This window comes from Salmo salar, chromosome ssa02 (genome assembly GCF_905237065.1).
Source record: "Salmo salar chromosome ssa02, Ssal_v3.1, whole genome shotgun sequence".
Taxonomy (NCBI): domain Eukaryota; kingdom Metazoa; phylum Chordata; class Actinopteri; order Salmoniformes; family Salmonidae; genus Salmo; species Salmo salar.
Window position 1 is genome coordinate 17,590,045 of NC_059443.1, and position 23,380 is coordinate 17,613,424.

The 23,380-nt window shown below is 47.0% G+C and overlaps 1 protein-coding gene across 2 annotated transcripts in view; it reads left to right on the top strand.

Annotated features, from left to right (window-relative positions):
* LOC106595655 (ephrin-A3) overlaps window positions 1-23,380 on the top strand; it is a 133,647-nt gene that overhangs the window by 105,066 nt on the left and 5,201 nt on the right. For both annotated transcript variants that reach the window (XM_045698809.1, XM_045698812.1), the window contains exons 2-4: window positions 2,878-3,161; window positions 4,530-4,595; window positions 14,273-14,350. In XM_045698809.1, the coding sequence (XP_045554765.1) occupies window positions 2,878-3,161; window positions 4,530-4,595; window positions 14,273-14,350 (428 nt within the window). The remainder of the gene's footprint in view (window positions 1-2,877; window positions 3,162-4,529; window positions 4,596-14,272; window positions 14,351-23,380) is intronic.

Below are 23,380 nucleotides of genomic sequence, written 5' to 3' on the forward strand. Positions count from 1 at the left end.
GTATATAAGAGAGAGGGATAGAAAGGGAAAGGAGGAGAAGAGGACTGAAAGAGGAGGCATTAATGAAGGAAAATAGGAGATTAGGGAGGGATGGAGAGGAAGCTTGGAGTGATGGAGAGAGAGGGAGACGTTGGAGCATTTTGATCTTCATTTAATAATTGAATAATAATCTCCCTGGAGACGTGACCTAGAACAGAGAGAGTGATAGGAAGAGAGAGAGAGAGAGGAAGAGAGAGAGAGAGAGGAAGAGAGAGAGAGTGATAGGAAGAGAGAGAGAGAGAGAGAGCGGAAGAGAGAGAAAGATGGAGAGAGTAAGAGAGAGAGAGAGATGAAGAGGGGAGAAAAGGGGGAGATAAAAATAGTGAAGAGATGGAATGAAAGCGAGATGGAGGGGAGAGGTGGAGAGAAGGAGGGCCAGAGGGGAGCTGAAGCTTGCAGTGTCACTCTGCTGCCCCCTTGTGAATTGATATGGCCTTATGTGTTTCTGTGTGTGTGTGCTTCTGTGTGTGTGTGTGTGTGTGTGTGTGTTTCTGTGTGTGTGTGTGTGTGTGTGTTTCTGTGTGTGTGTGTGTGTGTGTGTGTGTGTGTGTGTGTGTGTGTGTGTGTGTGTGTGTGTGTGTGTGTGTGTGTGTGTGTGTGTGTGTGTGTGTGTGTGTGTGTGTGTGTGATGATTTAGAGCTGTGCAGCTTCTCTCTGTCACACAGACAGACAGGGGCTTGTTTCTGAGCTGAGGAGAAAAAGAAGAGCTTTTCATGTCAGGGAAGAATCCATCTCCTCCTGTAACACACACACACACACACACACACACACACACACACACACACACACACACACACACACACACACACACACACACACACACACACACACACACACAGAAACACACACACACAGAAACACACACACACACACACACACAGATACACACACACACAGAAACACACACACACACACACACACACACACACACACACACACACACACACACACACACACACACACACACACACACACACACACACACACACAGCCCACCTTTCCCTGTCAGCCAGAGTCTTTTTAGGGGTGATGCTGATATATGAGCTTGGGGAACGTCGCTTGAACGTTGACATGTGATGTGTGTGCGACGTTGTGTTAACATTGATATACGAGCTGTGGGTATAGGGGCCAGTGGTGTGTTGTGTGTGAGGTGTGTGTGAGGTGTGTGTGTGTGTGTAGGGTCCTGAGCTCCTCTTACACTTTGAAAGCCAGTTTGTGACCCTGGGGTCCTTGAGTCTTCAATCCCTCTCTCTCCTCACACTTTCTCTCTACCTCTCTCTCTCCCTCTCTCTACACACACTCTCTCTCTACATTCTCTCCCTCTCTCTACACACACTCTCTCTGTACCTCTCTCTACCTCTCTCTCTCTCCCTCTCTCTACACACACTCTCTCTCTACATTCTCTCCCTCTCTCTACACACACTCTCTCTGTACCTCTCTCTACCTCTCTCTCTCTCCCTCTCTCTACACACACTTTCTCTCTACCTCTCTCTCTCCCTCTCTCTACACACACTCTCTCTACATTCTCTCCCTCTCTCTACACACTCTCTCTCTCTACCTCTCTCTCTACACACACTCTCTCTACCTCTCTCTACCTCTCTACCTGTCTTTACACACTCCCTCTCTCCCTCTCTCCCTCTCTCTATTTACAATGGTGTTTGTTCTTCGCTGGTTGCCCTTTTCTTGTGGCAACAGGTCACAAATCTTGCTGCTGTGGTGGAACACCGTTGTATTTCACCCAGTAGATATGAAAGTTGATCAAAATTAGATTTGTTTTCGAATTCTTTGTGGGTCTGTGTAATCTGAGGGAAATGTGTGTCTCTAATATGGTCATACATTTGGCAGGAGGTTAGGAAGTGCAGCCCAGTTTCCACCTCATTTTGTGGGCAGTGTGCACATAGCCTGTCTTCTCTTGAGAGCCATGTCTGCTCAGTTTTTTGTTGATTCTTTCAAATGTGTAAAGTAATTATCTTTTTGTTTTCTCATGATTTCATTGGGTCTAATTGTGTTCCTGTCCTGGGGCTCTGTGGGGTCTGTTTGTGTTTGTGAACAGAGTCCCAGGACCAGCTTGCTTAGGGGACTCTTCTCCAGGTTCATCTCTCTGTAGGTGATGGCTTTGTTATGGAAGGTTTGGGAATCGCTTCCTTTTAGGTGGTTGTAGAATTGAACGTCTCTTTCCTGGATTTTGATAATTAGTGGGTCAGGAGGCAGGACTGTTTAACAGGGTGTGATTGGTCAGGAGGCAGGACTGTTTAACAGGGTGTGATTGGTCAGGAGGCAGGACTGTTTAACAGGGTGTGATTGGTCAGGAGGCAGGACTGTTTAACACGGTGTGATTGGTCAGGAGGCAGGACTGTTTAACAAGGTGTGATTGGTCAGGAGGCAGGACTGTTTAACAGGGTGGGATTGGTCAGGAGGCAGGACTGTTTAACAGGGTGTGATTGGTCAGGAGGCAGGACTGTTTAACAGGGTGTGATTGGTCAGGAGGCAGGACTGTGTAACAGGGTGTGATTGGTCAGGAGGATAGAGAGTGAAGAGTGCGTCTCTGGTTATAAACATGACACTTCACTTGACTCTGACTTGACAACAGAATCCTGCAGTGACAGCCCTGCCCACAGTCAGCTTGGGGTTGTTTCTCTATACATACACACAGATGGAGTAATAGACATAACGATTGATTGATTGGTTAATTGAATGATTTGTTGGCTGATTGGTTGATTGGTTGGTTAGTCGGCTGGTCCATTTAATGATTGGTTGGTTGATTGATTGATTTACAAACTGATTAATTGATTAGTTGATTGCTCCTAACGTCCCACCTCTCCTCTGCTGTCTCTCCAGTCTGCGTAGGGAGGGCTACACGGTGCAGGTGAATGTGAACGACTACCTGGACATCTACTGTCCCCACTACAATGACAGCCAGCGCGTGGTGGGCACCGGGGAGCAGTACATCCTCTACATGGTCAGCTACCGTGGTTACAGGACCTGTGACCCCCAGCTGGGCTTCAAGAGGTGGGAGTGTAACCGCCCCCACGCACCAATCAAATTCTCAGAGAAGTTCCAGCGCTACAGCGCCTTCTCCCTGGGCTACGAGTTCCACGTGGGCCAGGAGTATTACTACATCTGTGAGTATACTACTCTACTATACTACTATCATACTACTACCACTACCACGTGGACCAGGAGTATTACTACATCTGTGAGTATACTACTATACTATACTACTATCATACTACTACCACTACCATGTGGGCCAGGAGTATTACTACATCTGTGAGTATACTACTGTACTATACTACTATGATACTACTATCACCACCACGTGGGTCAGGAGTATTACTACATCTGTGAGTATACTACTCTACTATACTACTATCATACTACTACCACTACCACGTGGACCAGGAGTATTACTACATCTGTGAGTATACTACTCTACTATACTACTATCATACTACTACCACTACCACGTGGACCAGGAGTATTACTACATCTGTGAGTATACTACTATACTATACTACTATCATACTACTACCACTACCATGTGGGCCAGGAGTATTACTACATCTGTGAGTATACTACTGTACTATACTACTATGATACTACTATCACCACCACGTGGGTCAGGAGTATTACTACATATGTGAGTATACTACTACACTATCCTACTATTATACTACTACCACTGCCACGTGGGCCAGGAGTATTACTACATCTGTGAGTATACTACTATACTATACTATTATCATACTACCACCACTACCACGTGGGCCAGGAGTATTACTACATCTGTGACTATACTTCTATACTACTATCATATACCACTATGACATGGGCCTCATTTGTGTGTATTGATATTATTACTATATTACTACTAATATAATACTACTGCTATACTATAGCTACAGTACAATACTACCACATACCATGGGTGAGGAGTACTACTATGTCAGTTCTAGTGGTGTCCTAAATGACATCATCATGTGTGCACGCTGGTAGCATGTTTGACTCTTTCTGGTTTATTAAATGTTTAACTCTTTCTGGTTTATTAAATGTTTAACTCTTTCTGGTTTATTAAATGTTTAACTCTTTCTGGTTTATTAAATGTTTGACTCGTTCTGGTTTATTAAATGTTTGACTCTTTCTGGTTTATTAAATGTTTAACTCTTTCTGGTTTATTAAATGTTTGACTCTTTCTGGTTTATTAAATGTTTAACTCTTTCTGGTTTATTAAATGTTTGACTCTTTCTGGTTTATTAAATGTTTGACTCTTTCTGGTTTATTAAATGTTTAACTCTTTGTGGTTTATTAAATGTTTAACTCTTTCTGGTTTATTAAATGTTTAACTCTTTCTGGTTTATTACATGTTTGACTCTTTCTGGTTTATTAAATGTTTAACTCTTTCTGGTTTATTAAATGTTTGACTCTTTCTGGTTTATTAAATGTTTAACTCTTTCTGGTTTATTAAATGTTTGTGTGTTGTGTGTTAACAGCTACACCCACTCATCACCACGGTCGCAGCTGCCTCAGACTGAGAGTGTATGTCTGCTGCTCCACAGGTGAGACACACACACACACACACACACACACACACACACACACACACACACACACACACACACACACACACACACACACACACACACACACACACACACACACACACACACACACCATGCTCTCCCTTTTGCTCTCTCTCTGTCTCTCTCTCTCCTACTCTTTCTCTCTCTCTCTCTCCCACTCTCTCTCTCCCACTCTCTCTCTCCCACTCTCTCTCCTACTCTTTCCCTCTGCCTCTCCCTCTCTCTCTCTCTCCCACTCTCTCTCTCTCCTACTCTTTCTCTCTCTCCCTCTCTCTCCCTCTCTCTCTCTATTTCTCTCTCTCTAAAACAATCACAGCTATTTATACTCTGCTGAGTTTCCCTTGCAGCATTTCCCTCACAGTAGAATACAGATGTACCTCTCCTCAACCCACTGGTTCTCTCTCTTACCTCACAGATACTGTAGGCACACTCTAACAGTACTGCTCAGAGGAGAGGACCACAGCTAACATTAAACATGAACACATCCCTCCCCCCTCTATCTCTCTGTCAGAATTCATTTATTCCCATGTGTGGTCACCTCTCTCTAGTTCAGCTTTGATCCTGTAGTTCAACTAGCCAGTCCTCTCAACTCTCTCTAGTTCAGCTTTGATCCTGTAGTTCAACTAGCCAGTCCTCTCAACTCTCTCTCTAGTTCAGCTTTGATCCTGTAGTTCAACTAGCCAGTCCTCTCAACTCTCTCTCTCTCTCTAGTTCAGCTTTGATCCTGTAGTTCAACTAGCCAGTCCTCTCAACTCTCTCTCTCTCTAGTTCAGCTTTGATCCTGTAGTTCAACTAGCCAGTCCTCTCAACTCTCTCTCTCTCTCTCTCTCTCTCTCTCTCTCTCTCTCTCTCTCTCTCTCTCTCTCTCTCTCTCTCTCTCTCTCTCTCTCTCTCTCTCTAGTTCAGCTTTAATCCTGTAGTTCAACTAGCCAGTCCTCTCAACTCTCTCTCTCTCTCTAGTTCAGCTTTGATCCTGTAGTTCAACTAGCCAGTCCTCTCAATTCTCTCTCTCTCTCTAGTTCAGCTTTAATCCTGTAGTTCAACTAGCCAGTCCTCTCAACTCTCTCCCTAGTTCAGCTTTGATCCTGTAGTTCAACTAGCCAGTCCTCTCAACTCTCTCTCTCTCTCTAGTTCAGCTTTGATCCTGTAGTTCAACTAGCCAGTCCTCTCAACTCTCTCTCTCTCTCACTGCCTGTTGTATTAACCTATCCACTCTCCCTTCCTCTCTCTCTCCCTCTCTCTTTCCACATACAAACCATTCCTCACAAGCGCTGGTTGATTCTGTCTCCGTCTCTGTCCTCCCCTGCTTCTGTCTCTGTCCTTCCCTGTTTCTGTCTCTGTCCTCCCCTGTTTCTGTCTCTGTCTCTGTCCTCCCCTGTTTCTGTCCTTCCCTGTTTCTGTCTCTGTCTCTGTCCTTCCCTGTCTCTGTCCTCCAATGTTTCTGTCTCTGTCTTCCCTGTTTCTGTTCCTGTCTCTGTCTCTGTCCTCCCCTGTTCCTGTCTCTGTTCTCCCCTGTTTCTGTCTCTGTCTCTGTCCTTCCCTGTCTCTGTCTCTGTCCTTCCCTGTTTCTGTCTCTGTCCTTCCCTGTTTCTGTCTCTGTCCTCCCCTGTTTCTGTCTCTGTCCTCCCCTGTTTCTGTCTCTGTCCTCCCCTGTTTCTGTCTCTGTCTTCCCTGTTTCTGTCTCTGTCCACCCCTGTTTCTGCCTCTGTCCTCGCCTGTTTCTGTCTCTGTCCTCCCCTGTTTCTGTCTCTGTCCTCCCCTGTTTCTGTCTCTGTCCTCCCCTGTTTCTGTCTCTGTCCTTCCCTGTTTCTGTCTCTGTCTCTGTCCTCCTCTGTTTCTGTCCTTCCCTGTTTCTGTCTCTGTCTCTGTCCTCCCCTGCTTCTGTCTCTGTCCTTCCCTGTCTCTGTCCTCCAATGTTTCTGTCTCTGTCTTCCCTGTTTCTGTTCCTGTCTCTGTTCTCCCCTGTTTCTGTCTCTGTCTCTGTCCTTCCCTGTCTCTGTCTCTGTCCTCCCCTGTTTCCGTCTCTGTCTTCCCTGTTTCTGTCTCTGTCTCTGTCCTTCCCTGTCTCTGTCTCTGTCCTCCCCTGTTTCTGTCTCTGTCTTCCCTGTTTCTGTCCTCCCCTGTTTCTGTTTCTGTCTCTGTCATTCCCTGTCTCTGTCCTCCAATGTTTCTGTCTCTGTCCTCCCCTGTTTCTGTCTCTGTTCTCCCCTGTTTCTGTCTCTGTCTCTGTCCTTCCCTGTTTCTGTCTCTGTCCTTCCCTGTTTCTGTCTCTGTCCTTCCCTGTTTCTGTCTCTGTCCTCCCCTGTTTCTGTCTCTGTCTTCCCTGTTTCTGTTCCTGTCTCTGTCCTCCCCTGTTCCTGTCTCTGTTCTCCCCTGTTTCTGTCTCTGTCTCTGTCCTTCCCTGTCTCTGTCTCTGTCCTTCCCTGTTTCTGTCTCTGTGTTTCCCTGTTTCTGTCTCTGTCCTCCCCTGTTTCTGTCTCTGTCCTTCCCTGTTTCTGTCTCTGTCCTCCCCTGTTTCTGTCTCTGTCTTCCCTGTTTCTGTCTCTGTCCACCCCTGTTTCTGCCTCTGTTCTCCCCTGTTTCTGTCTCTGTCCTTCCCTGTTTCTGTCTCTGTCTCTGTCCTCCTCTGTTTCTGTCCTTCCCTGTTTCTGTCTCTGTCTCTGTCCTCCCCTGCTTCTGTCTCTGTCCTTCCCTGTCTCTGTCCTCCAATGTTTCTGTCTCTGTCTTCCCTGTTTCTGTTCCTGTCTCTGTTCTCCCCTGTTTCTGTCTCTGTCTCTGTCCTCCCCTGCTTCTGTCTCTGTCCTTCCCTGTCTCTGTCCTCCAATGTTTCTGTCTCTGTCCTTCCCTGTTTCTGTCTCTGTCTCTGTCCTCCTCTGTTTCTGTCCTTCCCTGTTTCTGTCTCTGTCTCTGTCCTCCCCTGCTTCTGTCTCTGTCTTCCCTGTTTCTGTTCCTGTCTCTGTTCTCCCCTGTTTCTGTCTCTGTCTCTGTCCTTCCCTGTCTCTGTCTCTGTCTTTCCCTGTTTCTGTCTCTGTCCGTCCCTGTTTCTGTCTCTGTCCTCCCCTGTTTCTGTCTCTGTCTTCCCTGTTTCTGTCCTCCCCTGTTTCTGTCTCTGTCCTTCCCTGTTTCTGTCTCTGTCATCCCCTATTTCTTTCTCTGTCCTCCCCTGTTTCTGTCTCTGTCCTCCCCTGTTTCTGTCTCTGTCCTTCCCTGTTTCTGTCTCTGTCCTCACCTGTTTCTGTCTCTGTCCTTCCCTGTTTCTGTCTCTGTCCTCCCCTGTTTCTGTCTCTGTCCTCCCCTGTTTCTGTCTCTGTCCTTCGCTGTTTCTGTCTCTGTCCTTCCCTGTTTCTGTCTCTGTCATCCCCTATTTCTTTCTCTGTCCTCCCCTGTTTCTGTCTCTGTCCTCCCCTGTTTCTGTCTCTGTCATCCCCTATTTCTTTCTCTGTCCTCCCCTGTCTCTGTCTCTGTCCTCCCCTGTTTCTGTCTCTGTCTTCCCTGTCTCTGTCTCTGTTCTCCCCTGTTTCTGCCTATTTCCTTCCCTGTCTCTGTCTCTGTCCTCCCCTGTCTCTGTCTCTGTCTTCCCTGTTTCTGTCCTCCCCTGTTTCTGTCTCTGTCATCCCCTATTTCTTTCTCTGTCCTCCCCTGTTTCTGTCTCTGTCCTCCCCTGTTTCTGTCTCTGTCCTTCCCTGTTTCTGTCTCTGTCCTTCCCTGTTTCTGTCTCTGTCATCCCCTCTTTCTTTCTCTGTCCTCCCCTGTTTCTGTCTCTGTCCTCCCCTGTTTCTGTCTCTGTCATCCCCTATTTCTTTCTCTGTCCTCCCCTGTCTCTGTCTCTGTCCTCCCCTGTTTCTGTCTCTGTCTTCCCTGTCTCTGTCTCTGTTCTCCCCTGTTTCTGCCTATTTCCTTCCCTGTCTCTGTCCTCCCCTGTCTCTGTCTCTGTCCTTCCCTGTTTCTGTCTCTGTCCTCCCCTGTTTCTGTCTCTGTCCTCCCCTGTTTCTGTCTCTGTCCTCCCCTGTTTCTGTCTCTGTCTCTGTCCTCCCCTGTTTCTGCCTGTCCTCCCCTGTTTCTGTCTCTGTCCTCCCCTGTTTCTGTCTCTGTCCTCCCCTGTTTCTGTCTCTGTCCTTCTCTGTTTCTGTCTCTGTTCTCGCCTGTTTCTGCCTCTGTCTCTGTCCTCCCCTGTTTCTGCCTCTGTCCTCCCCTGTTTCTGTCTCTGTCCTTCTCTGTTTCTGTCTCTGTTCTCGCCTGTTTCTGCCTCTGTCTCTGTCCTCCCCTGTTTCTGCCTCTGTCTTCCCTGTTTCTGTCTCTGTCCTCCCCTGTTTCTGTCTCTGTCCTCCCCTGTTTCTGTCTCTGTCTTCCCTGTTTCTGTCTCTGTCCTCCCCTGTTTCTGTCTCTGTCCTCCCCTGTTTCTGTCTCTGTCCTCCCCTGTTTCTGTCTCTGTCTTCCCTGTTTCTGTCTCTGTCCTCCACTGTTTCTGTCTATGTTTTCCCCTGTTTCTGCCTCTGTCCTCCCCTGTTTCTGCCTCTGTCCTCCCCTGTTTCTGCCTCTGTCCTCCCCTGTTTCTGTCTCTGTCCTTCCCTGTTTCTGTCTCTGTCCACCCCTGTTTCTGCCTCTGTCCTCCCCTGTTTCTGTCTCTGTCTTCCCTGTTTCTGTCTCTGTCCTCCCCTATTTCTTTCTCTGTCCTCCCCTGTTTCTGTCTCTGTCTCTGTCCTTCCCTGTCTCTATCTCTGTCTCTGTCCTTCCCTGTTTCTGTCTCTGTACTTCCCTGTCTCTGTCCTCCCCTGTTTCTGTCTCTGTCTTCCCTGTTTCTGTCTCTGTCCTCCCCTGTCTCTGTCTCTGTCCTCCCCTGTTTCTGTCTCTGTCCTCCCCTGTTTCTGTCTCTGTCCTTCCCTGTTTCTGTCTCTGTCCTCCCCTGTTTCTGTCTCTGTCCTTCCCTGTTTCTGTCTCTGTCCTCCCCTGTTTCTGTCTCTGTCCTCCCCTGTTTCTGTCTCTGTCCTTCCCTGTTTCTGTCTCTGTCATCCCCTATTTCTTTCTCTGTCCTCCCCTGTTTCTGTCTCTGTCCTCCCCTGTTTCTGTCTCTGTCATCCCCTATTTCTTTCTCTGTCCTCCCCTGTCTCTGTCTCTGTCTTCCCTGTCTCTGTCTCTGTCCTCCCCTGTTTCTGCCTATTTCCTTCCCTGTCTCTGTCTCTGTCCTCCCCTGTCTCTGTCTCTGTCTTCCCTGTTTCTGTCCTCCCCTGTTTCTGTCTCTGTCCTTCCCTGTTTCTGTCTCTGTCATCCCCTATTTCTTTCTCTGTCCTCCCCTGTTTCTGTCTCTGTCCTCCCCTGTTTCTGTCTCTGTCCTTCCCTGTTTCTGTCTCTGTCCTTCCCTGTTTCTGTCTCTGTCATCCCCTATTTCTTTCTCTGTCCTCCCCTGTTTCTGTCTCTGTCCTCCCCTGTTTCTGTCTCTGTCATCCCCTATTTCTTTCTCTGTCCTCCCCTGTCTCTGTCTCTGTCCTCCCCTGTTTCTGTCTCTGTCTTCCCTGTCTCTGTCTCTGTTCTCCCCTGTTTCTGCCTATTTCCTTCCCTGTCTCTGTCTCTGTCCTCCCCTGTCTCTGTCTCTGTCCTTCCCTGTTTCTGTCTCTGTCCTCCCCTGTTTCTGTCTCTGTCCTCCCCTGTTTCTGTCTCTGTCCTCCCCTGTTTCTGTCTCTGTCCTCCCCTGTTTCTGCCTGTCCTCCCCTGTTTCTGTCTCTGTCCTCCCCTGTTTCTGTCTCTGTCCTCCCCTGTTTCTGTCTCTGTCCTTCTCTGTTTCTGTCTCTGTTCTCGCCTGTTTCTGCCTCTGTCTCTGTCCTCCCCTGTTTCTGCCTCTGTCCTCCGCTGTTTCTGTCTCTGTCCTTCTCTGTTTCTGTCTCTGTTCTCGCCTGTTTCTGCCTCTGTCCTCCCCTGTTTCTGTCTCTGTCTTCCCTGTTTCTGTCTCTGTCCTCCCCTGTTTCTGTCTCTGTCCTCCCCTGTTTCTGTCTCTGTCCTCCCCTGTTTCTGTCTCTGTCTTCCCTGTTTCTGTCTCTGTCCTCCCATGTTTCTGTCTATGTTTTCCCCTGTTTCTGCCTCTGTCCTCCCCTGTTTCTGCCTCTGTCCTCCCCTGTTTCTGCCTCTGTCCTCCCCTGTTTCTGTCTCTGTCCTTCCCTGTTTCTGTCTCTGTCCACCCCTGTTTCTGCCTCTGTCCTCGCCTGTTTCTGTCTCTGTCCTCCCCTGTTTCTGTCTCTGTCCTCCCCTGTTTCTGTCTCTGTCTTCCCTGTTTCTGTCTCTGTCCTCCCCTGTTTCTGTCTCTGTCCTCCCCTGTTTCTGTCTCTGTCTTCCCTGTTTCTGTCTCTGTCCTCCCATGTTTCTGTCTATGTTTTCCCCTGTTTCTGCCTCTGTCCTCCCCTGTTTCTGCCTCTGTCCTCCCCTGTTTCTGCCTCTGTCCTCCCCTGTTTCTGTCTCTGTCCTTCCCTGTTTCTGTCTCTGTCCACCCCTGTTTCTGCCTCTGTCCTCGCCTGTTTCTGTCTCTGTCCTCCCCTGTTTCTGTCTCTGTCCTCCCCTGTTTCTGTCTCTGTCTTCCCTGTTTCTGTCTCTGTCCTCCCCTATTTCTTTCTCTGTCCTCCCCTGTTTCTGTCTCTGTCTCTGTCCTTCCCTGTCTCTATCTCTGTCTCTGTCCTTCCCTGTTTCTGTATCTGTACTTCCCTGTCTCTGTCCTCCCCTGTTTCTGCCTGTCCTCCCCTGTTTCTGTCTCTGTCCTCCCCTGTTTCTGTCTCTGTCCTCCCCTGTTTCTGTCTCTGTCCTTCTCTGTTTCTGTCTCTGTTCTTGCCTGTTTCTGCCTCTGTCTCTGTCCTCCCCTGTTTCTGCCTCTGTCCTCCCCTGTCTCTGTCTCTGTCCTTCCCTGTTTTTGTCTCTGTCCTTCCCTGTTTCTGTCTCTGTCCTTCCCTGTTTCTGTCTCTGTCCTCCCCTGTTTCTGTCTCTGTCCTCCCCTGTTTCTGCCTCTGTCTCTGTCCTCCTCTGTTTCTGCCTCTGTCCTCCCCTGTTTCTGCCTCTGTCCTCCCCTGTTTCTGTCTCTGTCCTCCCCTGTTTCTGTCTCCCCTGTTTCTGTCTCTGTCCTCCTCTGTTTCTGTCTCTGTCCTCCCCTGTTTCTGCCTCTGTCCTCCCCTGTTTCTGCCTGTCCTCCCCTGTTTCTGCCTCTGTCCTCCCCTGTTTCTGCCTCTGTCCTCCCCTGCACATTCATGCACATGAATACACACCTCTCCTCCCCATCCCTCTCTTGTTCTGTCTCTCTCTCTCTCTGTCTCTCATTCTCTCTCTCTCATTCTCTCTCTCTCATTCTCTCTCTCTCATTCTCTCTCTCATTCTCTCTCTCTCGTTCTCTCTCTCTCATTCTCTGTCTCTCATTCTCTCTCTCTCATTCTCTCTCTCTCATTCTCTCTCTCATTCTCTCTCTCTCGTTCTCTCTCTCTCATTCTCGCTCTCATTCTCTCTCTATTTCTCTCTCTCATTCTCTCTCTCTCTCATTCTCGCTCTCTCATTCTCTCTCTCTCTCGTTCTCTCTCTCTCATTCTCTCTCTCATTCTCTCTCTCATTCTCTCTCTTACTCTCTCTCTTACTCTCTCTCTCTCTCTCTCTCTCTCTCTCTCATTCTCTCTCTCATTCTCTCTCTCTCATCCTTTCTCTCATTCTCTCTTTCTCTCATTCTCTCTCTCATTTTCTCTCTCATTCTCTCTCTCTCATTCTCTCTCTCTCATTCTCTCTCTCTCATTCTCTCTCTCATTCTCTCTCTCATTCTCTCTCTCGTTCTCTCTCTCTCATCCTCTCTCATTCTCTCTCTCATTCTCTCTCTCATTCTCTCTCTCTCATTTTCTCTCATTCTCTCTCTCTCTCATTCTCTCTCTCTCGTTCTCTCTCTCATTCTCTCTCTCATTCTCTCTCTCATTCTCTCTCTCATTCTCTCTCATTCTCTCTCATTCTCTCTCTCTCTCAATTTCAATTTTCAATTTAAGGGGATTTATTGGCATGGGAAACGTGTGCATTGCCAAAGCAAGTGAAATAGATAATAAACAAAAGTGAAATTAATCATAATAAATGTACAGTAAACATTACACTCACAGAAGTTCCAAAATAATAAAGACATTTCAAATGTCATATTATATGTAATTAGTTAAAGTACAAAAGGGAAAATAAATCAACATAAATATGGGTTGTATTTACAATGGTGTTTGTTCTTCACTGGTTGCCCTTTTCTTGTGGCAACAGGTCACAAATCTTGCTGCTGTGATGGCCCACTGTGGTATTTACCCCTGTAGATATGGGAGTTGGATTTGTTTTCAAATTCTTTGTGGATCTGTGTAATCTGAGGGAAATGTGTGTCTCTAATATGGTCATACATTTGGCAGGAGGTTAGGAAGTGCAGCTCAGTTTCCACCTCATTTTGTGGGCAGTGTGCACATAGCCTGTCTTCTCTTGAGAGCCAGGTCTGCCTACTGCGGCCTTTCTCAATAGCAAGGCTATGCTCACTGAGTCTGTACATAGTTAAAGCTTTCCTTAAGTCTGGGTCAGTCACAGTGGTCAGGTATTCTGCCACTGTGTACTCTCTGTTTAGGACCAAATAGCATTCTAGTTTGCTCAGTTTTTTTATATATTCTTTCCATTGTGTCAAGTAATTATCTTTTTGTTTTCTCATGATTTGGTTGTGTCTAATTGTGTTGCTGTCCTGGGGCTCTGTGGGGTCTGTTTGTGTTTGTGAACAGAGCCCCAGGACCAGCTTGCTTAGGGGACTCTTCTCCAGGTTCATCTCTCTGTAGGTGATGGCTTTGTTAACGAAGGTTAGGGAATCGCTTCCTTTTAGGTGGTTGTAGAATTTAACGGTTCTTTTCTGGATTTTGATAATTAGCAGGTATTGCCTAATTCTGCTCTGTATGCATTATTTGGTGTTTTACGTTGTACACTGAGGATATTTTAGCAGAATTCATGTCATTCTGTTGGCTCGGGGGGCTGTGTTAACCCCTACTCCTTCTCCATGTCTCTCTTTCCCCCCCCCCCCGTCTTTCCCTCTCTCTCTGTGTCAGTGAGACTGTAATGTGAAGCCTGTTGGCTCGGGGGCTGTTTTAACCCTCCCTCCCAGTGTACATTGGCTCGAGGGGCCCAGTGGACTCCACCAGTGTGTAACAGACGTCTACAGCCTTAGCCCTCATACTGCTCACTGCTCCACTGCAACACACTCTGTCTCTGGCTGGGCTCATCTCTGGATGCCACACTTACCAGTCCAGGGAACAGTGTATTTGGAGGGGGAGAGTAGCTACTGCAGGTCAACGTAATGATAAGTTAAGTGTGGGTAAATGTAGGTAAGGCGCAGTGTTAAGTGATGTGTTTAGGAGTTTGTTGTGGAAGTCGTTACCATGGCTGTAGTCCAGGCCTTCAAGGCACATCTGTACCCTTACATAGAGGTGTGTCTATATGACTTCAATATGACTTCTCTCTTAATCACTGTCTAATCATTATCTCTCTCTCTCTCTCTCTCTCTCTCTCTGTCCCTCTCTCTCTCTGTCCCTCTCTCTCTCTCTCTCTCTCTCTCTCTCTCTCTCTCTCTCTCTCTCTCTCTCTCTCTCCCTCTCTCTCTCTCTCTCTCTCTCTCTCTCTCCCTCCCTCCCCTCTCTCTCTCTCAGTGTCTGATGTTAATGTAGAACCAGGACATCCAGAAACAGACTACACACTCAGACCAGACATCAAAATCCAGGACATTGGTGAGTCACACACACATCAAGTTGACGTCACAATCTGATGCTAAACCAAGTTGGACTGGCTGCCATTTCCTTCATAAAGGTGTGATATGTCCTGCTGTGATGGAGCCAATACAATACAGTGTTGTTTTGGTAGATGCTGTACATCCCAGTCATAGCTAGCCTGCTGCACAGTCATAAATCTGTGTGTCTGTGTGTGTGTGTGTGTGTGTGTCCTTTCCCACCGTCCTCCCCTCCCTCATCCCTCCTTTCCCACCTGCCTCCCCTCCCTCATCCCTCCTTTCCCACCGTCCTCCCCTCCCTCATTCCTCCTTTCCCACTGTCCCCCTCCCTCATCCCTCCTTTCCCACCGTCCTCCCCTCCATCTTCCCCTCCTTTCCCGCCCTCCCTAACTCCCCATACTCACCCCTGTCTTCCTTTCCTCTCCTCATTCCTCCTCCTAGAACATTACAGATTAGGAGACAGTTACCTCTACTGTTCACCCTCCTGTCTTCCTCATTCCTCCTCCTAGAACATAACAGATTAGGAGACAGCTACCTCTACTGTTCAGCCTCCTGTCTTCCTCATTCCTCCTCCTAGAACATTACAGATTAGGAGACAGTTACCTCTACTGTTCAGCCTCCTGTCTTCCTCATTCCTCCTCCTAGAACATTACAGATTAGGAGACAGCTACCTCTACTGTTCAGCCTCCTGTCTTCCTCATTCCTCCTCCTAGAACATTACAGATTAGGAGACAGCTACCTCTACTGTTCAGCCTCCTGTCTTCCTCATTCCTCCTCCTAGAACATTACAGATTAGGAGACAGTTACCTCTACTGTTCACCCTCCTGTCTTCCTCATTCCTCCTCCTAGAACATAACAGATTAGGAGACAGTTACCTCTACTGTTCACCCTCCTGTCTTCCTCATTCCTCCTCCTAGAACATTACAGATTAGGAGACAGCTACCTCTACTGTTCACCCTCCTGTCTTCCTCATTCCTCCTCCTAGAACACTACAGATTAGGAGACAGTTACCTCTACCTGTTCAGCCTCCTGTCTTCCTCATTCCTCCTCCTAGAACATTACAGATTAGGAGAGAGTTACCTCTACTGTTCACCCTCCTGTCTTCCTCATTCCTCCTCCTAGAACATTACAGATTAGGAGACAGCTAACTCTACTGTTCACCCTCCTGTCTTCCTCATTCCTCCTCCTAGAACATTACAGATTAGGAGACAGCTACCTCTACTGTTCAGCCTCCTGTCTTCCTCATTCCTCCTCCTAGAACATTACAGATTAGGAGACAGTTACCTCTACCTGTTCAGCCTCCTGTCTTCCTCATTCCTCCTCCTAGAACATTACAGATTAGGAGACAGCTACCTCTACTGTTCAGCCTCCTGTCTTCCTCATTCCTCCTCCTAGAACATTACAGATTAGGAGACAGTTACCTCTACTGTTCAGCCTCCTGTCTTCCTCATTCCTCCTCCTAGAACATTACAGATTAGGAGACAGCTACCTCTACTGTTCAGCCTCCTGTCTTCCTCATTCCTCCTCCTAGAACATTACAGATTAGGAGACAGCTACCTCTACTGTTCAGCCTCCTGTCTTCCTCATTCCTCCTCCTAGAACATTACAGATTATGAGACAGTTACCTCTACTGTTCACCCTCCTGTCTTCCTCATTCCTCCTCCTAGAACATAACAGATTAGGAGACAGTTACCTCTACTGTTCACCCTCCTGTCTTCCTCATTCCTCCTCCTAGAACATTACAGATTAGGAGACAGCTACCTCTACTGTTCACCCTCCTGTCTTCCTCATTCCTCCTCCTAGAACACTACAGATTAGGAGACAGTTACCTCTACCTGTTCAGCCTCCTGTCTTCCTCATTCCTCCTCCTAGAACATTACAGATTAGGAGAGAGTTACCTCTACTGTTCACCCTCCTGTCTTCCTCATTCCTCCTCCTAGAACATTACAGATTAGGAGACAGCTAACTCTACTGTTCACCCTCCTGTCTTCCTCATTCCTCCTCCTAGAACATTACAGATTAGGAGACAGCTACCTCTACTGTTCAGCCTCCTGTCTTCCTCATTCCTCCTCCTAGAACATTACAGATTAGGAGACAGTTACCTCTACCTGTTCAGCCTCCTGTCTTCCTCATTCCTCCTCCTAGAACATTACAGATTAGGAGACAGCTACCTCTACTGTTCAGCCTCCTGTCTTCCTCATTCCTCCTCCTAGAACATTACAGATTAGGAGACAGTTACCTCTACTGTTCACCCTCCTGTCTTCCTCATTCCTCCTCCTAGAACATTACAGATTAGGAGACAGTTACCTCTACTGTTCACCCTCCTGTCTTCCTCATTCCTCCTCCTAGAACATAACAGATTAGGAGACAGCTACCTCTACTGTTCACCCTCCTGTCTTCCTCATTCCTCCTCCTAGAACATTACAGATTAGGAGACAGCTACCTCTACTGTTCACCCTCCTGTCTTCCTCATTCCTCCTCTTAGAACATTACAGATTAGGAGACAGCTAACTCTACTGTTCAGCCTCCTGTCTTCCTCATTCCTCCTCCTAGAACATTACAGATTAGGAGACAGTTACCTCTACCTGTTCAGCCTCCTGTCTTCCTCATTCCTCCTCCAAGAACATTACAGATTAGGAGAGAGTTACCTCTACTGTTCACCCTCCTGTCTTCCTCATTCCTCCTCCTAGAACATAACAGATTAGGAGACAGCTACCTCTACTGTTCAGCCTCCTGTCTTCCTCATTCCTCCTCCTAGAACATTACAGATTAGGAGACAGTTACCTCTACCTGTTCAGCCTCCTGTCTTCCTCATTCCTCCTCCAAGAACATTACAGATTAGGAGACAGTTACCTCTACTGTTCACCCTCCTGTCTTCCTCATTCCTCCTCCTAGAACATTACAGATTAGGAGACAGCTACCTCTACTGTTCACCCTCCTGTCTTCCTCATTCCTCCTCCTAGAACATTACAGATTAGGAGACAGCTACCTCTACTGTTCAGCCTCCTGTCTTCCTCATTCCTCCTCCTAGAACATTACAGATTAGGAGACAGTTACCTCTACCTGTTCAGCCTCCTGTCTTCCTCATTCCTCCTCCTAGAACATTACAGATTAGGAGACAGCTACCTCTACTGTTCAGCCTCCTGTCTTCCTCATTCCTCCTCCTAGAACATTACAGATTAGGAGACAGTTACCTCTACTGTTCACCCTCCTGTCTTCCTCATTCCTCCTCCTAGAACATTACAGATTAGGAGACAGTTACCTCTACTGTTCACCCTCCTGTCTTCCTCATTCCTCCTCCTAGAACATAACAGATTAGGAGACAGCTACCTCTACTGTTCACCCTCCTGTCTTCCTCATTCCTCCTCCTAGAACATTACAGATTAGGAGACAGCTACCTCTACTGTTCACCCTCCTGTCTTCCTCATTCCTCCTCCTAGAACATTACAGATTAGGAGAGAGTTAGCTCTACTGTTCACCCTCCTGTCTTCCTCATTCCTCCTCTTAGAACATTACAGATTAGGAGACAGCTAACTCTACTGTTCAGCCTCCTGTCTTCCTCATTCCTCCTCCTAGAACATTACAGATTAGGAGACAGCTACCTCTACTGTTCAGCCTCATGTCTTCCTCATTCCTCCTCCTAGAACATTACAGATTAGGAGACAGCTACCTCTACTGTTCACCCTCATGTCTTCCTCATTCCTCCTCCTAGAACATTACAGATTAGGAGACAGTTACCTCTACCTGTTCAGCCTCCTGTCTTCCTCATTCCTCCTCCTAGAACATTACAGATTAGGAGACAGTTACCTCTACCTGTTCAGCCTCCTGTCTTCCTCATTCCTCCTCCTAGAACATTACAGATTAGGAGACAGCTACCTCTACTGTTCACCCTCATGTCTTCCTCATTCCTCCTCCTAGAACATTACAGATTAGGAGACAGCTACCTCTACTGTTCACCCTCCTGTCTTCCTCATTCCTCCTCCAAGAACATTACAGATTAGGAGAGAGTTACCTCTACTGTTCACCCTCCTGTCTTCCTCATTCCTCCTCCTAGAACATAACAGATTAGGAGACAGCTACCTCTACTGTTCACCCTCCTGTCTTCCTCATTCCTCCTCCTAGAACATTACAGATTAGGAGACAGCTACCTCTACTGTTCACCCTCCTGTCTTCCTCATTCCTCCTCCTAGAACATTACCGATTAGGAGACAGCTACCTGTACTGTTCAGCCTCCTGTCTTCCTCATTCCTCCTCCTAGAACATTACAAATTAGGAGACAGCTACCTCTTCTGTTCACCCTCCTGTCTTCCTCATTCCTCCTCCTAGAACATTACAGATTAGGAGACAGCTACCTCTACTGTTCAGCCTCCTGTCTTCCTCATTCCTCCTCCTAGAACATTACAGATTAGGAGACAGCTACCTCTACTGTTCACCCTCCTGTCTTCCTCATTCCTCCTCCTAGAACATTACAGATTAGGAGAGAGTTACCTCTACTGTTCACCCTCCTGTCTTCCTCATTCCTCCTCCTAGAACATTACAGATTAGGAGACAGCTACCTCTACTGTTCAGCCTCCTGTCTTCCTCATTCCTCCTCCTAGAACATTACAGATTAGGAGACAGTTACCTCTACTGTTCACCCTCATGTCTTCCTCATTCCTCCTCCTAGAACATTACAGATTAGGAGACAGCTAACTCTACTGTTCACCCTCCTGTCTTCCTCATTCCTCCTCCTAGAACATTACAGATTAGGAGACAGCTAACTCTACTGTTCACCCTCCTGTCTTCCTCATTCCTCCTCCTAGAACATTACAGATTAGGAGACAGCTACCTCTACTGTTCAGCCTCCTGTCTTCCTCATTCCTCCTCCTAGAACATTACAGATTAGGAGACAGCTACCTCTACTGTTCACCCTCCTGTCTTCCTCATTCCTCCTCCTACTGTATGGTCCTGTCTCTAATCACCTGTTTCTGTCTGTTTGAGTCTCTTCCTCATTCTTTCCTTTGCCATTTAACTATCCCTCTCCCTCCCTCGCTTTTTCTACTTCTGTCTTCCTCTGTTTCAGCGTATCTCAGTCTCTCATTTCAGGTTCAACACCGTCTCTCTCTGACATCTCTACTCCCCTCTCTCTGGCACCTCTACCACCCTCTCTCTCTGACACCTCTACCACCCTCTCTCTCTGACACCTCTACCACCCTCTCTCTCTGACACCCTCTCTCTCTGACACCTCTACCACCCTCTCTCTCTGACACCTCTACCACCCTCTCTCTCTGACACCCCTACCCCCCTCTCTCTCTGACACCTCTACCACCCTCTCTCTTTATTGGAATGGGAAACATATGTTAACATTGCCAAAGCCAGTGAAATAGATAATAAACAGAAGTGAAATAAACAATACAAATTAACAGTAAATATTACACTCACAATAGTTACAAAATATTAAAGACATTTCAAATGTCTTATTATGTGCAAATAATCTCTCTCTGACACCTCTAAAACCATCTCTCTCTTGCTCTCTCGTGCTCTCTGTTTCTCCGTCTATCTCGCTTGGCCTGTCACTCTTCTCTCTCTCTCACTGTTCTGTCTGTTATGTGCTGGGTCCTGGCAGTAGTTCTCTGTATTACAGCACTTCACTAATCAGAACATTATTATAATCACTGTGAAACACGGGCCCTACACACACACACACACACACACACACACACACACACACACACACACACACACACACACACACACACACACACACACACACACACACACACACACACACACACACACACACACACACACACACACACACACACACACACACACAGCTCAATACAGATCTGTTTGATTAGTATGACATGGAGTTTAGCTGAGCAGAACGCTCTACAAGCTCATTTTGTAATCCCTCTCTCCTTCCCTCTATCCTTCTCTCTCTCCTTCCCTCTATTCTTCTCCCTGTCTCCTTCCCTCTATCCTTCTCCCTCTCTCCTTCCCTCTATCCTTCTCTCTCTCTCCTTCCCTCTATCCTTCTCTCTTTCCTCCCCTCTATCCTTCTCTCTCTCTCCTTCCCTCTATCCTTCTCCCTCTCTCCTTCCCTCTATCCTTCTCTCTCTCTCCTTCCCTCTATCCTTCTGTCTCTCTCCTTCCCTCTATCCTTCTCCCTCTCTCCTTCCCTCTATCCTTCTCTCTCTCCTTCCCTCTATCCTTCTCTCTCTCCTTCCCTCTATCCTTCTCTCTCTCCTTCCCTCTATCCTTCTCTCTCCTTCCATATATCATTCTCTCTCTCTCCCCTTCCCTCTATCCGTCTCTCTCTATCCTTCCCTCTATCCTTCTCTCTCTCCTTCCATCTATGCTTCTTTCTCTCTCCTTCCCTCTCTCCTTCTCTCTCTCTCCTTCCCTCTATCCTTCTCTCTCCTTCCCTCTATACTTCTCTCTCTCCTTCCATATATCCTTCTTTCTCTATATGTCCCTCTATCCTTCTCTCTCTCTCCTTCCCTTCTTCTCTTTCTCTTTCTCCTCCCTTCTCGGTCCCTCAGTGCTATTTCAGGGGGCTGCCCACTTGAATTAGTGTCGGCTGCAAATCAGCTCCCCACCACATGCCCCTCTGCATCTTGTATTAAATTAAATTTCAATCTATTTCTCCTTCAGATGTAATGGTGTGAGCAGGTCCCTGTACGCCCATAAAGATACAACCAAATGCCTCAGTAAGAGATGATGCAGCAGAATGTACAGTAGGCCTATAACATGCACTTCATTACAGCATTAGCATATCATGCTAATTAACAGCAGAAATAGCCTTGGGGTTAGCGTCTTGTTAGCCACATAAAAAGCCACAGGACCTGACCAAGAAAAACTCCCCCTCCCCTAGATCACAGAGTTTTTCTGTGCAGGTCATCTGGAAAACCTCCTGGCCCTTGTGAAAGCCGTGAGGACTGTTACCGAGGTAACATTAACATATTAAACAATCTATTAGCATCCAGTTTGTATTAGAATCAATGCACTGATTAACCATCAAAAAGAATGTTGGCTAATTAGCGTCGGTGTTGCACAATAGCATCTAATCAGCATCCAGTGGCTCTAATTCATTAGTGTTAGCATGTTTACGCTAATTAGCTGTGAGTTTGCCACACATGCACACATACACACGCACACATACACACGCATGCACACACAAACAGTACCCTGAGGAGCAGTGAGTTCAGTTTTAGTGACAGATGCGTTAGTATCATTGTAGCTAGTGTTGACATCTCAAACAGTAAATCAGTATAGCATTATCTTGCTAATCACTCCATAGCATTAGGCTGATTGGTAATGATGCTAGCATCAGTGATAGGATGAACTATTATCAATATTGACACAGTCTCTCCTCCTGCCTCTTTCAGTCTGACTCAAACACACACACACACACACACACACACTCGCACACACACACACACACACACACACACACACACACACACACACACACACACACACACACACACACACACACACACACACACACACACACACACACACACACACACACACTCGTACGGCCACGGCCAGATATCCATCTGAAGGAGAGCAGGAGCATAAACGAATCAAGAGGAATTGATTAGTTGTTCTTTCTAAGCGGCTCCAAGCAGCAGCTCTAGATGGCTGCCAGTGGACTTCAGGTCTCTACAGCCAATAGATTAGATGACCTCTGGTAGCAGACAGAGAGAGAGGGAGAAGGGAGAAGACCCAGACCACTCTGCCATTCTGCTAGTGTTCCTCAACCCGTGGCACATCTCAAATGATCCTTTTAATCTATTCTCCGTAATCCTCCACAGAGCATGGACAACAGAAGCAGAGTCTAACTCTAGTCCAACTCTAAAGGACTGATCATGTCTGTTTCTAGTCTCCAGTCAGACCACTAACACTGCCCCCTGCTGACCTCTGGTGGTCACTACACACACTGCAGCACAATGACCAATGTCTGTTAGTGATGTGTGGGTTGACTCATGACCTGCAGTCCCTATGGGTTATATTCACGGGGTAGACGGGCTTAGGGTCAATAAATATTGTGTGGATGAAGGGCGGGTGGGTTGAATAAAGATTAAACAATGCATAAAAAAATGCATAAATGTATCATTCTTGTGCAATTCCTATCTATAGGCAACATTTAGGTTTTTGTTTCATTATTTGTATCTGGCGTTAGTGCGTAGCCTCATAGTAGCGCGCAAAATACACGCCAATTGCTAAAATATTTTTGGAAACTTGGGCTGAAGAAAAGTTAAGGTCGATCCACTGAGGCAAAAAGGAAATGTGGGAGTCAAATTTAATAAGAAAATAGCCGCGAAATGGAGAGTTACAAAATAAATAGAAGGAGGGCTTGAACAGTATTCTGGGAAATAATGTCTGGGATGATGTGGTGATGTAGTTAGAGGATGATAGCAGTGTCGGCTATGTTATGTGGTGATGTAGTTAGAGGATGATAGCAGTGCCGGCTGTGTTATGTGGTGAAGTAGTTAGAGGATGATAGCAGTGTCGGCTGTGTTATGTGGTGATGTAGTTAGAGGATGATAGCAGTGTCGGCTGTGTTATGTGTGATGTAGTTAGAGGATGATAGCAGTGTTGGCTGTGTTATGTGGTGATGTAGTTAGAGGATGATAGCAGTGATGGCTATGTTATGTGGTGAAGTAGTTAGAGGATAATAGCAGTGTCGGTTATGTTATGTGGTGTTTTAGTTAGAGGATGATAGCAGTGTCGGCTATGTTATGTGTGATGTAGTTAGAGGATGATAGCAGTGTCGGCTATGTTATGGGTGAAGTAGTTAGAGGATGATAGCAGTGTCGGCTATGTTATGGGTGAAGTAGTTAGAGGATGATAGCAGTGTCGGCTCTGTTATGTGTGATGTAGTTAGAGGATGATAGCAGTGTCGGCTATGTTATGTGGTGATGTAGTTAGAGGATGATAGCAGTGTCGGCTATGTTATGTGTGATGTAGTTAGAGGATGATAGCAGTGTCGGCTATGTTATGGGTGAAGTAGTTAGAGGATGATAGCAGTGTCGGCTCTGTT